The sequence below is a fragment of the Ahaetulla prasina genome, chromosome 3, assembly GCF_028640845.1.
Source record: "Ahaetulla prasina isolate Xishuangbanna chromosome 3, ASM2864084v1, whole genome shotgun sequence".
Classification (NCBI taxonomy): domain Eukaryota; kingdom Metazoa; phylum Chordata; class Lepidosauria; order Squamata; family Colubridae; genus Ahaetulla; species Ahaetulla prasina.
The window spans coordinates 147,940,252-147,955,506 of NC_080541.1; the positions used below are offsets into that span (position 1 = coordinate 147,940,252).

Here is a 15,255-nt window from a genome sequence, read left to right on the forward strand (position 1 = left end):
TTCATCTCCCTATGATTCCTTGTCATAACTTCCTGAATACATTGAAGCTTCAATAGTATTTCTTTTTGAAATGTATTTGTTTTTCCCTGCTGTAACATTTTGTTTTAATTTAATGGGCTAAAAGTTACCCAATAATTCACCAAAATCCCAATGTCCCAATTGTCCAGAACACCAAAAAGCCTATATTAGAAGAATTTGCTCAATCTCGGAACCACAATTCCTCAGAATCCACAATTTTTATAGTCCTCAATATCTGCCAATTTACTCTCTCTGAGTTATCCAAATTTGTAGAAAATAACTTTTCTTCTTTCGCCTCATAAGATGTTCTATCAAACAATATTTATAATCCAGAATGGCCCACCAAATTTCCCCATGTCTCATTAATCCACAAAGTCAAATGTTCAGTTTTGAGGGCAATTCCTATTGTTTATAATCCACACTACTTTGAAGCAGGGGTGAAATGCTCTCGGTTTGGACCGGATCGCACAATCCAGTAGCGATCGTGGCTGCTGGTTTTATTATTATTATTATTATTGTTCACATTTATATTTATATAGGTTTGGCAATCTAGTAGCGATGACAGAGCGAAGCTTCGCCCACCTACCCAGGTGTCATTACTTTCTGGTTTTAACCAGGAAGTAATGTGTTATTTACCTTCTGCGCATGCCTGGCGGTGCATGCACTTCCAAACTGGTAGGGAACGTAAGTAGATTTCACCTCTGCTTTGAAGATCTTCAAAAGGCTCACCAGTTACTCCCAAATAGCCAGAAACCAAATAAATGTAGAACAAAAAACGAAAAGACAGTCTTCCAGGTGTTGTTTGCCTTTCACTTTGTTTCCCTTCTTCTCATCAATTTTGGCTTCCTATCAAGGTCTTTTCCAACTATGTAGTAGTATAGTATCTTTTTTCACCAGCTCTAAGTTCGAGCATTAAATGAAACGGAAGATATAACAGCTGATTGTCAAATGATCAAAAGGTCCATTTTTTTTTATACAATTTCTTCCAGTATTCCAACAATTTTATCAGTAAATTAAAATACTTTTGACAATACTGCGAGTTCCAGTCTGGTCTTTCTATGTTTTAAAACTTCATAGTCTTTCATTAAAATTTCACTTCTCTTCTGAGTCTATAATTTCCATGTGCTAACTTGCCGCTTTCTCAGCGCTTTGGAGAGTCTTTATTTCAAAAATTCTTTTACTTGGGGTTGAATTTCTAATAGAGAAGTTGAAAATCATCTCATTTAGTTCCAATCGTCTGTTCATAAACCTCTCCAGCTCATTAGTATTTCTTCTTCGATTGCCTCACTTCAATCTCTCTCTTCTTCATTGGTCAGGAGGGTGTCTTCAATTGGGCAGGGGAGCCGCCGCTCTCCTGCAATCAGCAAGGGTCTCTCCTTTCTTCGTCAGCCCTCCAGAGTGACTTTATCCCCTTAGGGCCCCCTAAGTGAAGAAGAATTGGCCAGGATTCACGGAGCCTTGCTACCCACAACCATCTCACCGCAACATCAAAGCAGAGGGTTTTTGAATAAAAATAATTTTGATACTTTATTTCTTTAAAAAGTTAACAGTCAACCTGTTATTGAATGGTTGATTTGTTAATTAATTGTTTGATTATGTGCTGTTACATTAATGTTGACTGTCAGCAGTCCCATGGGTAAAATTTCTTCATGACAATCTGTTCCTTTCAGCTCTCCCAACAATGCATTCCTCACTATTGTAACCATCTTGCTGGTGGTCATCTTCTTCTCCTTCCTTCCATTTTCCCCAGCATTAAAGTTTTCTCCAGACAGCTAGACTTTCACATAACATATTTAAAGTAGAATAATTTGAGCTTGGAGTTCATTTTTTAAAACTGGGATAATCTTAAAAAATCTTAACTTGTAAAAATAGAATTTATCATGATAGTTTATAAATGTGGTATGGGGACAGCATATTTATCCCTTTTTCATTTAATAATATGGAAATTAAGTCTCATGATGAGGTATTCTGTTTTTTGCACTTTTATTTTATTTTTATGTGCTGTCATTTTAAAATTTTATTATAACTATAAAACTCCAAAGATGGAAAACTCTGGGTCTCTGGATTTCTGAGAGGGCCCGTTGGTAAATTAATAATTAATTTTAAAAAATTGCTATTCAAAATTATCTAAATGCAAAGGCAGCACAGTGTGGAAAAGTAAACGGTTATGGACATGAAGACAAGGGCTTGGAGTCAAATTCCTATTTTGTTGCAGATTTTCTAAATTTTAGTTTGGCTAACTAACTTGTTATAGATATTTCATTACCAAACTAGTAACATTATTAGTGCCTTGTTGACCCAAACAAGTGGTATTTGTTAAATTTTATAAGTGTACTCTACTACCTTGTTCAGAGCTCTGACAATATTAGCTAATTCGGTAATGAAATATTGGAAGAAGAAACCAAGATCAGCAAGCAGCAATATCTCAAAATTTTAATTCTGAGCTACACATATCTCCACTTTCTAGCCTTTTAGATGTATGTGTCACTAGTGGACTAGATACTTATACAGTTGCTGCATATGCTATATACAAAATGAAATGTCTTCTACAACTTGACATAATATTTGAGTATACTTGTTTGAAATAATAGGGGTTGTGTCAGCAAAATATAATATGTAATATTATAAGATGGAGAATTGAATGAGTAAGCTTAAAACTTTTTTCTTACTTCATTGTATCGAAAGGGAGAAAGTCTAGTATGTTACAAAAATATACTTATATTCACAATTTTTTAAAACTCATCTCTTGTTACAAGTTCAATATCTGATTTTTGCAGTTACTACTAGTACACTTGCCATGGGAGTAAATTTACCGGCACACCTGGTAGTTATAAAATCAACAATGCATTATGCTGGAGGAATGTTTCAAGAGTACAGTGAAACTGATATTTTGCAAATGATTGGGAGAGCAGGAAGACCTCAAGTAAGATGAATGTATCTTAAAGCCAGTTTTATATGGAATTAGTAAAAGTTGGTATTAATATGTTTGATTGTGTGTGTGTGCCTTGGAATCATTGCTAACTCTTAGTAACTGCTGGATCAATCCCTGAAGTTTTCTTGATAAGCTTTCAGAATTGGTTTGCAACTGCCTGCTTCCTAGGGCAGAGACGGTATGACGGTCACGCAGCAGGCTTTGTATCCAAGGCAGAATTAGAAGTCACAGTCTCATTGTTTCTAATCTAGTGCTTTAACTACTACACCTAATTGTCTTTCACATTTGATATATTAATTTTGTTGTAAATGAATGTCTGCCCATCTTATTGTCAAAGTTTTTTTAGCATACTAGAGCTATTGTTGAATAATTAATTTAAGAGAAAACATAGTTGTTACTGGGGTTTAAAATTGAAGGTTAAATGTTTCTGAATTAAGCATAATCTATAAAACATCAATAGGAAAAAAGAACTTTCATAAAAGTATTAGCAGTTCATATTGCTTGTTCTTAACACTAGCTAGAATATTCTAATTTTATATTTTAACTTTTGCAACTGATAAGCAAGGCTGCAAGACAAAATGTATATAAAGTTTAATGCTGGCAATTTTACTATTTTATGCAACTTTCATATAAATTCTATTCCTAGACAGAACCAAAACTTGATATTTTTAATGTTCATTCTATGAGTTTATGAATAAATTGTTACAGAAGTGTTCAGCCCATACTCCTTATTGATCATCTCTTAAATGAGACCCCTCTTTTTATACTTATTTATAATATTTTAATAGAGGGTGAAACATAATCCTTGCTCATTATCTTTGTAATGTGTTTAATTGAATTAAAGTAAAAGTATTTCTATAACCTCTTTACATTTCAGAAATTCCCTTTTGGGATTTTCAATAGCAAATAAAAGACATGGGGAATGTCTTGAATTAGCATAATAATAATATGCTTTCCTAAAGCCTTCAGAACTACAAATCCCAAAGACCTCGGTTTGCTTACTTTCTATTATGCTTGAAGGTATATTGTATTTATTTTTTCCTCAGTTTGATACAACAGCAACAGCAGTTATCATGACAAGGCTAAGTACAAGAGACAAGTATGTTCATATGCTAAATGGTGCAGATACAATAGAAAGCAGGTAACTTAAATTGTTTTTAGTGTGTAGTTAGAAATGCTGTCCATATTTGTTTGATTATTGGAAAGAAATGTTTCTCTAGGATCATTAAGATAGGAAATGAGGAAAAAAAATTAGAAAATCTTTGTCTTTCAAGCATGAACCAGAATAGTAAGCAATAAGGCAAACAGACCACACAATATTTTCACTGAATGTTTACTGTAATAATCTGAATATAAGAGGAACAAGTTTATCCTTCATATGTAACCATTTGTAGTAAAATTTAAACACTTTGATATTACACAATTTCCTCATTGCATATAATCTGGACTTGTTCATTATTATTACATTTTTATTCCATCTTTTATATGTATATGAGTACATGAACATGTATCTGTATATTATGCAAATATGTATACATATATGTATCAAAGTGGTGAACATAGTTAATACTATTGCCTCTGTGAAGTGGGTTGGACTAAGAGCAAAAGTGACTGACCCAGACCAGCTTCCATGCCTAATATATGCTTAGATTGTCATCTTATTGTATTTTGAGTGATTTCTGGAGCTCTGCCCAGAAAAATAATAGCTAGCCACATTTTAGAATGTACTATAAAACTGACATAGTTTAACATGCTGTTTAAACTCCAAATTCCAACAAAAGAAAGCTAAGTATGGAAACAGGTATTTCTGCATATCTCTAAAATTGCATTTTAAGGTTATTTTGCTGTTGTATGTTGGAAAAATCATCACTAGCTGCTAAAAATGGTGATGTGCAAATTCTTTATTATTCTACTTCTGAAATATGAAGCAATTTGAATCTGAATTCAAGCCACTACATAATCATGTAAACTCATATAAAACCTGGAAGACAATGAAGTCAGACCATTCTGAACATTGAGGGCATCACAAAATGTAACATCTGTATATCCCTGCTTTGAGCTTAAAGGAAGGTGGACATATGCACTCTGAGATATACACTGCTCAAAAAAATAAAGTACACAATGTACTGTTTTTAATAAGAATATTTCATTCCTTCAGATCTAGGATGTCTTACAGTATTTTTGTGTTCCCTTTACTGTATACTGTAAGACATCCTAGATCTGAAGGAATGAAATATTCTTATTAAATACAGTACATTGTGTTGTGTGGGTGTTCCCTTTATTTTTTTTTGAGCAGTATATATCACTTCTGCAGCTGCTGAATAGCAAGGGCAAGATAGCTAATGCAATTTATATAGTCTTTATATAAGACAGACAGTAATGGATGATTGCTATCATGTCACCCTTAAGACTTCTCTTCATTAGGCCTAAAATACCATTCCCTTAGCCATTCATTGTACGATTTAGCCTCCATTTTTGTTGTTCTTCTCTGCACTCTTTCTAGGGCCTCAGCATCTCTTTCTGTATTGTGGTAAGTTAGCACATAGATTTATATACCACTTCACAGTGCTTTATAGACCTCTCTAAGCAGTTTATAGTCAGCATATTGCCAGCCTGTGCCCTCATTTTATTGATTTCAGAAGAATGAAAGGATGAGTCAACCTGGAGCTACTTCCATGATCCTGATGTTATCCTTCGTTGATGTAGTTTAGGATTACATCCGCCTTTTTGGCAGCTGCAACCAAACTGCTGACTCATAAGCAGTGGTTCACCAGGACACATAGGTCCCTTTCATAGACATTATTATTGAGCCAGCAACTGCCTATCCTATACCTGTGCGTTTAATTTTTTCTTCCTAAGTGCAGGACTTTATTTTCTTACCTATGACCTATATCTTGTTGTATAGAACCCAATGCTCAAATCTGACAAGATCCTTCTGAATCTGGAGACTATCTTCCAAAGTGTTACCAATTCCCTCCAGCTTGGTGTCATCTGCAGATTTGATGTGTGCCCTTCAATCCCCTCATTTAGGTCATTTATGAAGATGCTAAAGACCACTATGCCCAATACAGAACCTTGAAATAACCTGCTGCATGCTTCCTTCCACATATATGTAGTTCCATTGAGGACCACACACTGAGTGTCATTCATCATCCAAATGCAAATACATCTGGTGTGGTCCAATCTATCCCACATTGTTCTATCTTACCAAGAAGTAAGCTGTGGATTCCTTTATCAAATGCCTTACTGAAGTCAAAGTATACTATATCCACAGCATTTCCTTGATCCACTAATTTAGTCACTTTATTAAAGGTGGCAATAATGTTTGTTTGGCATGATCTGCTTTTAAGAAACCCATGCTGGCTTCTTGCTCATTTCTAGGTGTTCACAAATCCACTACTTAATTATCTTTTCCAGGATTTCCCCAGGTATTGATATCAAACTGATTGCTTTGTAGTTTCCTGTATCCATTCTCCTGCTTCCCTTTTGAAGATTGGATCCACATCAGCTCTTTTCCAGTTCTCTGACAGTTTCCTCATTCTCCAGTAGCCCTGAAAAATTTCATTCAGTAGTTCTGAAATCACATCTGCCAGCTCCTTGGATGTAAATCATCTGGTCTGTAGATTTGAACTTGTAGAACCCCTCAGGCTAAATTAGCCACAGGCCAATTCCCAATGAGTTGAGTATAAGCCTTCCTAGGCTACCGTTTGATAACATCTGGAGAAATTCAGAGCTAGTAAAGCAGGATTTCCATTCTCCAGCTTCATCAAGAACTCCAACAAAACACCATAATCAGCATTATCAAAAGTTACCATGAGTTCAAGAGGTGTCAGCAGAATTCCTTTCTCCTGGAATATGTAATTAGTACAACCAAGGCAAATTCAAGTTTTATTTCATACCCATGTTTCCCAAAAATAAGACCCTGTCTTATATTTTTTGAACCTCAAAATAAGCACATGGCTTTATTTTCGGGGAGGTCTTATTTTGGGGGGGGCACATGGAGCAAGATGGGGCTCCTCTTGCCATCTTACCTGATTTCCAGCTCTGCATTTAAATGTTTTTGGGAAGGGCTTATTTTTGGGGGTAGGCTTATTTTAGTTCATGCGCTCAAAAGCCTGATTGGGCTTATTATCAGTGAATGTCTTATTTTCGGGGAAACAGGGTATTTAATTTCTTTTTTTTTTTTTATTCAAAAAGTTTTACAAAAAAAAATTTTTTTCCCCCTTTCCCCCCAACCCCCCTCCCTTCACTAATCCCCTCCCCCCTCCCCCCTGACTTCCCGGAAGAAGCACAAGGTATAGTTAAAAATAAAACAAACATATGCTAAGAAAATTTTTCCCCAAAACTATTATACCAATTTTCCCTCTCTAGCTCTGACTTCCTCCTAACATAACCAAAATCCTTCAAAAAAAAATTAACAATTAACAGTAATAAAATATATAAATCAATAGAACAAATTAATCCTAAAGTATTTAAAACCAGCTAAAGCATAAAAATCCAATCCAATTCAGAGAATATCTCCCTTATAGCTTCTATAACTATATAATTTTTCCCCCAGGTCTTTCTTACATAAGATCTTTCAAGAATATTCTATTTAAAATTCAGTACAACACATTATAAAATTTCAATACAGAAAATTACAATATCTATTCAACTTTAGTCCTTCCTCGTCAAAATCCAGTATAAATCCAAATATCTAGTCTTTTATGATAGATATAAAACATATAATCAACCCATTTCTTCCAGATCTTCCTCACATATTGTCTTTCAGGGACACTAATATTTTTGTCTGTTAATATTTCAAAACAACCTTGTTTCTTTTTTTTTTTTTATTACTTTTTTTACAACAAACAAACAAAAAGAAAATACATTATTACACCCTTGTGCTATACATAAAAGGAAGATTTGGGTCTTCGGATATATCCTCATGATTGCCAAAATCCACGTTCTCGAGGTACAGGTACTGAAGCGTCCAATGTTCCAAGCGCAAAGTCCACAAATGGTTTCCAAGTCTTCCAGAAAATATCTTCTTTATACACACCACTTCTAATTTTAATATCACATGTCATTTTATCATTTAAAGCTAATTTCCACATTTCAGAATTCCACTCTTCTATTCTAAAAATCACATCTAGTTTCCAATATCTAGCTATTATAATTCTACCTATTATAATCATAATTCTAATCAATTCTTTTTCATATTTTGTTAATTCTATTTCCTTAATTACCAACAATAATATAGTTTCCACTCTCAATGTTATTACTTTCCCCATCATTTCAAATATCATTTTCTCCAATTATTGCCAAAACTTTTTAACCTTATCACAATTATACCACATATGTTCATAAGTCCCCAATTCCATCTCACATCTCCAACATTTTTTACTAATTTTTTTATCCATTTGTGACAATCTTACTGGAGTCAAATACCATTTCCAAACAACTTTATAATTGTGCTCTTTAATCCTTATAGATAAAGTTCTCATAATTCTACTATTCCAATTCACATTCCAATCTGACTCTGGTATTTCAATATTAAGATCTTTTTCCCAATTTGTCCTCATCACTCTTTGTAATCACCATGACCGTGGTGGGGTAAGGACCTTTCCTTCACTTCACAGGGCTTATTAATGAAGATTTATGAGAATTTATGCCGTTTGGAATGCACTGTTATGGATGAAAGTTAATAAATCATGAAGTGAAAGTGTTAACAGCCCAGCAGATTGAATTTAAAACTGGTAGGTCATCTGGAACGGCTTGAATTAAGGAGTTTCTACAGCGTGGGATGACCGAGCCGGCAGACACGATAAGTTGGAATAAATTGCTGTGTTTTGTTTTTCCAAAATTAACTATCGTGTTCTGTGTTAAAAAAATTTTTTCTATTGCTGAGGCTAAGGAGTGAATATTAAGGGCTGAATCTGATAATGAGAAGAATTTAATTAAAGAGAAGAGAAACTAACTTTTTGTTGGATTGTTTGGCAGCAAGAGGATTTTACTGAGTGGATAATTTTTTCTTTTTTTTTTTTTTCTCTTGAGAGCAAATTAATAGCTTGTTTATATTATAGAAAAAAAAGGATTCTGCTTCGTTTAAGTTGGTTTGTCTTCCTTTCTGCTTTGCTGATGTGGAGGAAAAATGGCGCTGATTAATGTTAGCTGTGAAGTTCTGTGTTTCTTTGTGAAGTATCCTTGAACTTGAGAGATAACAGTGCAAATAAGCCGCTTCGCTTCAATTAAAAGACTGTCGTCCTTTGATCTTCACTAAGACCCTCTGTAAAATTGGTTTGGAATCCTTGTTTGGGAAATTTTTTGGTTTTTTTCAAAATGACTCAACAACTTTCAGAAACGCAGCAACTTGCTGCAGCTTTAAATAAAATTGGGGGAAAAATAGCAGGACTATCAGAGCGTATAGATAATTTGACATTGAAACTGACATCCGAAATGCAAAATTTGAAGCAAGAGATGAATGAAAACTTTGCAAAACAAAAAGAGGAAATGATAATGATTAAAGATGAAATGGAGCAGATGCATGTGCATGAGGCAAAAGTAGATCGGCAAATTGGCAAAATATTTTATAAAAATGAGCAGCAAGATAAGAGAATTTGTCTTTTGGAAGAAGAGATGAGGAAATATAATTTGGTTATCAGAGGAATCTTGGAAGAAAAGGAGGATAAATTGAAACAGCGGGTTCTGAAATGGATTAATGATTTGGATACGCAACTTACGTTCACAATAGCAGACCTGGCAAGTGTTTTTAGAATTGGATATAGAAGGCAAAATGGTTCTAACAGGAATGTGCTTGTCAGGTTCGCAAATCTTGGTGATAAGTTGGAAGTTATGGCCAAGGTGAGAGAGTTGGGAGATGCTTTGAAGTTTGAAGGGAAGACTATTCAAGTCTTCCCGGATATATCAAGAGAAGAAAGGGCATGGAGATTTTTTTTAAAACCAATCACAAAAGTTTTGAGAGACAATGGAATTAAATACAATTGGAGGCCACCACAACAATTGAAATTTTTTTATAAAGGAAGGATGCGTACAATCACCCCAGATATAGATGCATTATTATATTTACGGGAGCTTGGACTGATTGAGATGGAGGATTTAATGGAGATAAAAGATCAAATGCTTCAGATGGGTGGAACATACGCGGAAACATCAATCCCAGAAGAAGAAAAAGGGGCTATTGGAGGGCAAGACTCTAAAGGGTTAAAGAGGAAAGAAATATCACCTGTGTTGGTTGAACAGAAGAAGAGTCGTGAGGATACAGCAGGAGAAGAAGCAGATAAGAGTCTTGGAAAATACGAAGCTGAATGTGGGTCATCGCTATCCTTTTTTTTGAGTGATGAATTTAAATAGACAGCCCGAAAGAAGTGGCCCGGGCATTGGCACGTCCCCTCTCCCCCATTCTCTTTATAGAGGCGAAACCGATGAGGATGTGGGGGAAGAAGATTGTTTGTGCTTTAGTGTTTGTTTTGTTTTTTGTTTTTTTTCTGTTTTCTTATTGTTGTTTATATGTTAAATATAGGTTATATGGTAGTTTAATGTCGGGTGGTGGGCACAGAAAGGAAGATGCGGGGATAGGATTAAAAAATTTATATTTTAAATGGGAGTTATAAAAATAATGTCATGGAATGTGAAGGGTACAGGGAATCAGATTAAAAGAAGAAGATTGGAATTTAAGATTAAAAGGGATTTACCAGACATTTTATTTTTACAAGAAACCCATCAGAAATCTGAAGATTCAAATAGAATGTATATAAAAGGTATGCAAATATATGAAAAAGCATTTGGAACTTCAAAAGCTAGAGGAGTTGCAACACTGATATCAGATAGGGTGTACTTTGAAAAACATAAGGTAATTTTGGATGAAGATGGAAGATATGTAATAATTGTTGGAAATCTTAATGAGGAAAAAGTGACACTTGTTAATTTATATTTACTGAATGAAAAACAAAGAGAATTTCTTGAAAAAATAACAAAACTTTTGGAGAATGAAAGTGTAGGGAAAGTAATTGTGGCTGGGGATTTTAATTTAATCAGAGATAAAATAGACAGTACTAATCCCACCCGCTGTGGAGGAGCAAATAAAATGGGGATTTTAAATATGTGGATGCTTCGAAACGCGTGGTTGATGTGGAGAGAGGTTAAAGGAATTGAGAGAGTATACACTTTTTTCTCTAAGATATATAATACATATTCTAGAATTGATTATATTTTTCTTTCTAAAGATTTGTTGAATAATGTGGATAAGGTAGATGTGGGAATTTTTAAAGACTCTGATCATGCAGAAGTTATGGTGGATTTAGATTTTAATTTTGAGAAAAAAAGAAGTTATTGGAGATATGACGAGAAATTGTATAAAAATGAAAAGGATAAAAAATGGATACTTAAAAAATTGGAGGAAAGTTGGAGATTAAATGATAACGGGGAGGTTAAATTTGAAATTGTTTGGGATGCGATGAAAGCAGTGTTTAGAGGGGAGAGTATCAAATTATCAAGTAGGAAATATAAAAATTATAAAATTAAAATGGAAAGAGATAAAAATCAGATTAAAGAATTGGAAAATCAATTTTTGCTTACTAAAGAAAAAAAATTCTTCAGGAGCTTAATATGTTAAGAAATAAAATGATAGAAGAAGATACAGAGTTAGTAAAAAGAAATTTGAGATTTTTAAATAGGAATTTTTTTGAATTTAGTAATAGAAATTCTAAATTATTGGCAAAGATGGCGAAAGATAAAAGAGAGAAGAGAGAAATTGGAGTTTTGATAGATGATAGAGGTATAAGATGTTATAAAAAATTAGAGAAATGTGAAGTGGTTAGAAATTTTTTTCAGAATCTATATTCAAAGAAACCAATTAATCGGGGAAAATTGCAAAGCTATTTAGAAAACAACCTTGTTTCAAGGATAATACTTTTGTCTCTTGCCATTTTTTTTGATGCATTAATCTCTGTCTTTCCTTCATTACTCCTTTTGAAAAGTCAATCACAATATTTCCTAGTAGTTCCTTATGTCCAAGAATCCACAAATTACTGCTGTATATTCCATCAGTCCAAAAAGAGAACTCTTGGAAAGCATTAACCCTGTGAGTTTTTTCGGTTCAGGAGACAGCCTCCTGTAGCACAAATTCAGACATTTCATCCAAACTATTTAAAGGAAACTTCTTTACATCAACTTGTTTATTCACGATCATATCTTCATATTTATCCACTTTTGTTTGTATCTCCTCCATTCCATTTTCCAAGTCCTGATTGCACTGGTTAATTTCCTCCAAGCTCTCATCCAAAACGTCCCCATTTTTTATCAATTCGTATTTTTGAATAATTAAATACATTCTTTCTGTGTAATCCTGTATAAAGTCATGAATCCATTCTTCTGAAAGAACCTTCATGGCAAAGTTCTTGCTGAAAATCCCCTTATGAAATACTTAAACAACGTAATATAATCCAACAATCCACAGTCCAACACAATAAGATAAAATCTCCATTCAGTTTCGATTTCGCAGCAAGGCTCCTTTCCTTTCCCTTTCCTTTATCGCTCTACTTTCAGTTACTCTCAAATGCCATTTTAAACAGTTAAAGGAAGGGGGGGGGAATTTCTCTTTTTAAAGAAGGTGGAAGTCAGGAAATCAAAAATACTTGCAAACCAATAATTGTTCACTCATACTTCTTCCGTCTGCTTATAGAAATCCACAAAAAGAAATCAATTGTTAGCAGAAGTGGACACTTTCCTCTTTTCCTGCTTTTGCAGGAGCGCGTTGAATACTGGAGATTAAAGGAGGATTCAATGGGATTCGACGTTTTGGGACTTTGCATAACAAAAGCAAAGCCCCTAGGGGAATCTACCACTCTCCCCCCTGCTCTTTCTCTCTCTTTCAACCAGAGAGGGAAATTGAAGCCGGGAACAGCTGTTCGTTGCTGTTTTCACCGGCTTTTACCATATCCAGTGCGGAGTGCCATAAATTAGCACCCAGCGAGAAAGGTGGCGCCAAGCGGAAGTGGTATTTAATTTCATATTTAGAACTATTGTCTCAAGCTTCGACCACCTGAATAGAATCTTCAATGTACTTAAGGGATCATAAGGTTTGCTTCTTAATCTGAAATTTTCAGTTAGAGAATTCAAGACCCAGATTAATCTTTAAAAGAAATCAGACTACTAGGCCTATGCTGAAGGCTGCCAGGCTTTGTTGTTGTTTTTCCTTTGAATAACATAAAAATATCTTTAAGCTCTCCCATCTCCCATAAAGAAAGGAAATCAACTACCTTATTTTTTGGAGTATAAAACGCTCTGGACTATAAGATGCACCTACTTTTTTGGGGGAGGAAAACAAGAAAAAAAATCTGCCTCTGCCTCCCAACATCCATCTGGTATTCATCTGGCCCATTTGCTGCAGCTCATTTGCCGCTGCTGCAGCCTGTTCAGTGCCACCACGGCCCGTTCACCACCACCATGGCCTATTTGCTGCTGCCATGGCCCTTTCACCACCACAGCGATCTGTTCACCGCTGCTGCAGCCCATTCGCCGCCGCTGCAGCCCACTCGCTCACTCGCCACCACCATGGCCCATTCACCACTGCTGCTGCCACACATTCTAGAACACCTAATTGCCCCCCTCCCCCCACTGCAACATTTGCTGTATAAGACGCACCGAATTTTCACCCACTTTTGGGGGAGGGAAGTGCGTCTTATACTCTGAAAAATACGGTATTTATATCTTAATATTTAACTGTTATTTAATTAAATGTATTATTCTTTTAAATATCTATATTTAAGGGGTTCGGCACTAGATCCCAAATCATTAGTTCTCTATTTTAAGAATGAAATGTGTTGGTAATAATATATATTTTATGCATTTAATTTGTATCTTATTTTTTCCTTTTCTCTCTCTTTTTGTATTAGTTTGCACAAACATCTAATTGAACACTTAAATGCTGAAATAGTGCTTCACACCATCACTGATGTGAACATAGCTTTAGAATGGGTGAGATCAACTTTCCTCTATATCAGAGCTTTGAAGAATCCAGCTTATTATGGTAGGTGGTACTTAAAATTTGTGAATTGAACTAGACAATTAAAGTGTGATGTGGTAATTTGTTTCTTATGATAAAACAGTTTTCTGTTGGCAAATAATTTATTCAAAACATTAATGGTATTTATTATGCATTTCCTTTTTCAGTAGAAATCTAGAATATGTAGTCTCTTACTGCTTATGTTCATCTGTCTTTTCCTGCTTGTGAATACAGAACAATATTTTTTTGTGGCATCATTAAGCAAATGCCATGATCATTAAGTGAACAGCATGGTCATTAGGCAAATCCATTATACCCAATGGGTGTTTTTTGCTGGAAACCAGAAATGAACACCGGAAACTAGCAAACAATGTAAAAAATCATGGTCATATGATCATGGGATGCTCCAAAATGGCCACAAAGGTGAGCCAGTTGCCAAGTACCTAAAATGTAATCAAGTTAACAAAAGCAGGTTTGAAAATGAACTGGAGCAAGCTGGGTACTAAGAAAAACTTTCCAGAAAAAAATTCCCCAGTCCATCTCAATGGGAGATTCAGTTGGGTGACAGTTTAGAACCTCAATTTTAAACTCCGCTCTCTCACTTTTCTTAATCGTATGACCCAGAGCAAAGAGTATACAGCCTGCCTCATATATTCTAGTGGATACTTACCATATTTTTCAGACTATAAGATGCTGCAAAGTATAAGATGCACCTAGCTTTTGCGGAGGAAAACAAGAGGAAAAAATCTGCCTCCCAGCAATTTACCTCCTTGCAGCAAACAGCAAACATAGCCTGATTTAGCAGAAGCAGCTGATTGGCGGTTGGATGGGCCTCCCAAAACACCGCCTATCAGCTGTTCCAGGCTGCGGGGATCACCACTGCCCATCACCACCATCACCACCCATCACTGCTGCCGCCTATCACCGCCTCCATGCACCCCATTTTCAGCCTCCGAATGTCCCGTTTTTGGCCCATTCCAGGTGGCGGGGATCACTGCCGCCTATCCCCGCCACCTGGAATGGGCCAAAAACAGGATGCATGGAGGCCAAAAATGGGGTGCACAAAGGCAGTGATAGGTGGCAGCAGTGATGAGTGGTGACAGTGGCAATGGGTGGTGGTCACCCCTGCAGCCTGGAACAGTTGATAGGCGGTATTCCGGGAAGCTGACCCAACCGTCAATCAGCTGTTTGTGCTAAATCAGGCTATGCTGAAGCTGACCAGGCTGTTTGCTGTTTGCTGCAAGGAGGTAAATTGCTAGGAGCCAGAGGCCCCGGGGGGCCGGCAGTTGGGCGGGGCTTT

General features: G+C 35.6%; 1 protein-coding gene across 1 annotated transcript in view; it reads left to right on the forward strand.

Moving 5' to 3' along the window:
- HFM1 (helicase for meiosis 1) overlaps window positions 1–15,255 on the forward strand; it is a 65,827-nt gene that overhangs the window by 17,940 nt on the left and 32,632 nt on the right. The window contains exons 13-15 of the mRNA XM_058176647.1: window positions 2,796–2,941; window positions 3,997–4,091; window positions 13,846–13,979. Of these exons, the coding sequence (XP_058032630.1) occupies window positions 2,796–2,941; window positions 3,997–4,091; window positions 13,846–13,979 (375 nt within the window). The remainder of the gene's footprint in view (window positions 1–2,795; window positions 2,942–3,996; window positions 4,092–13,845; window positions 13,980–15,255) is intronic.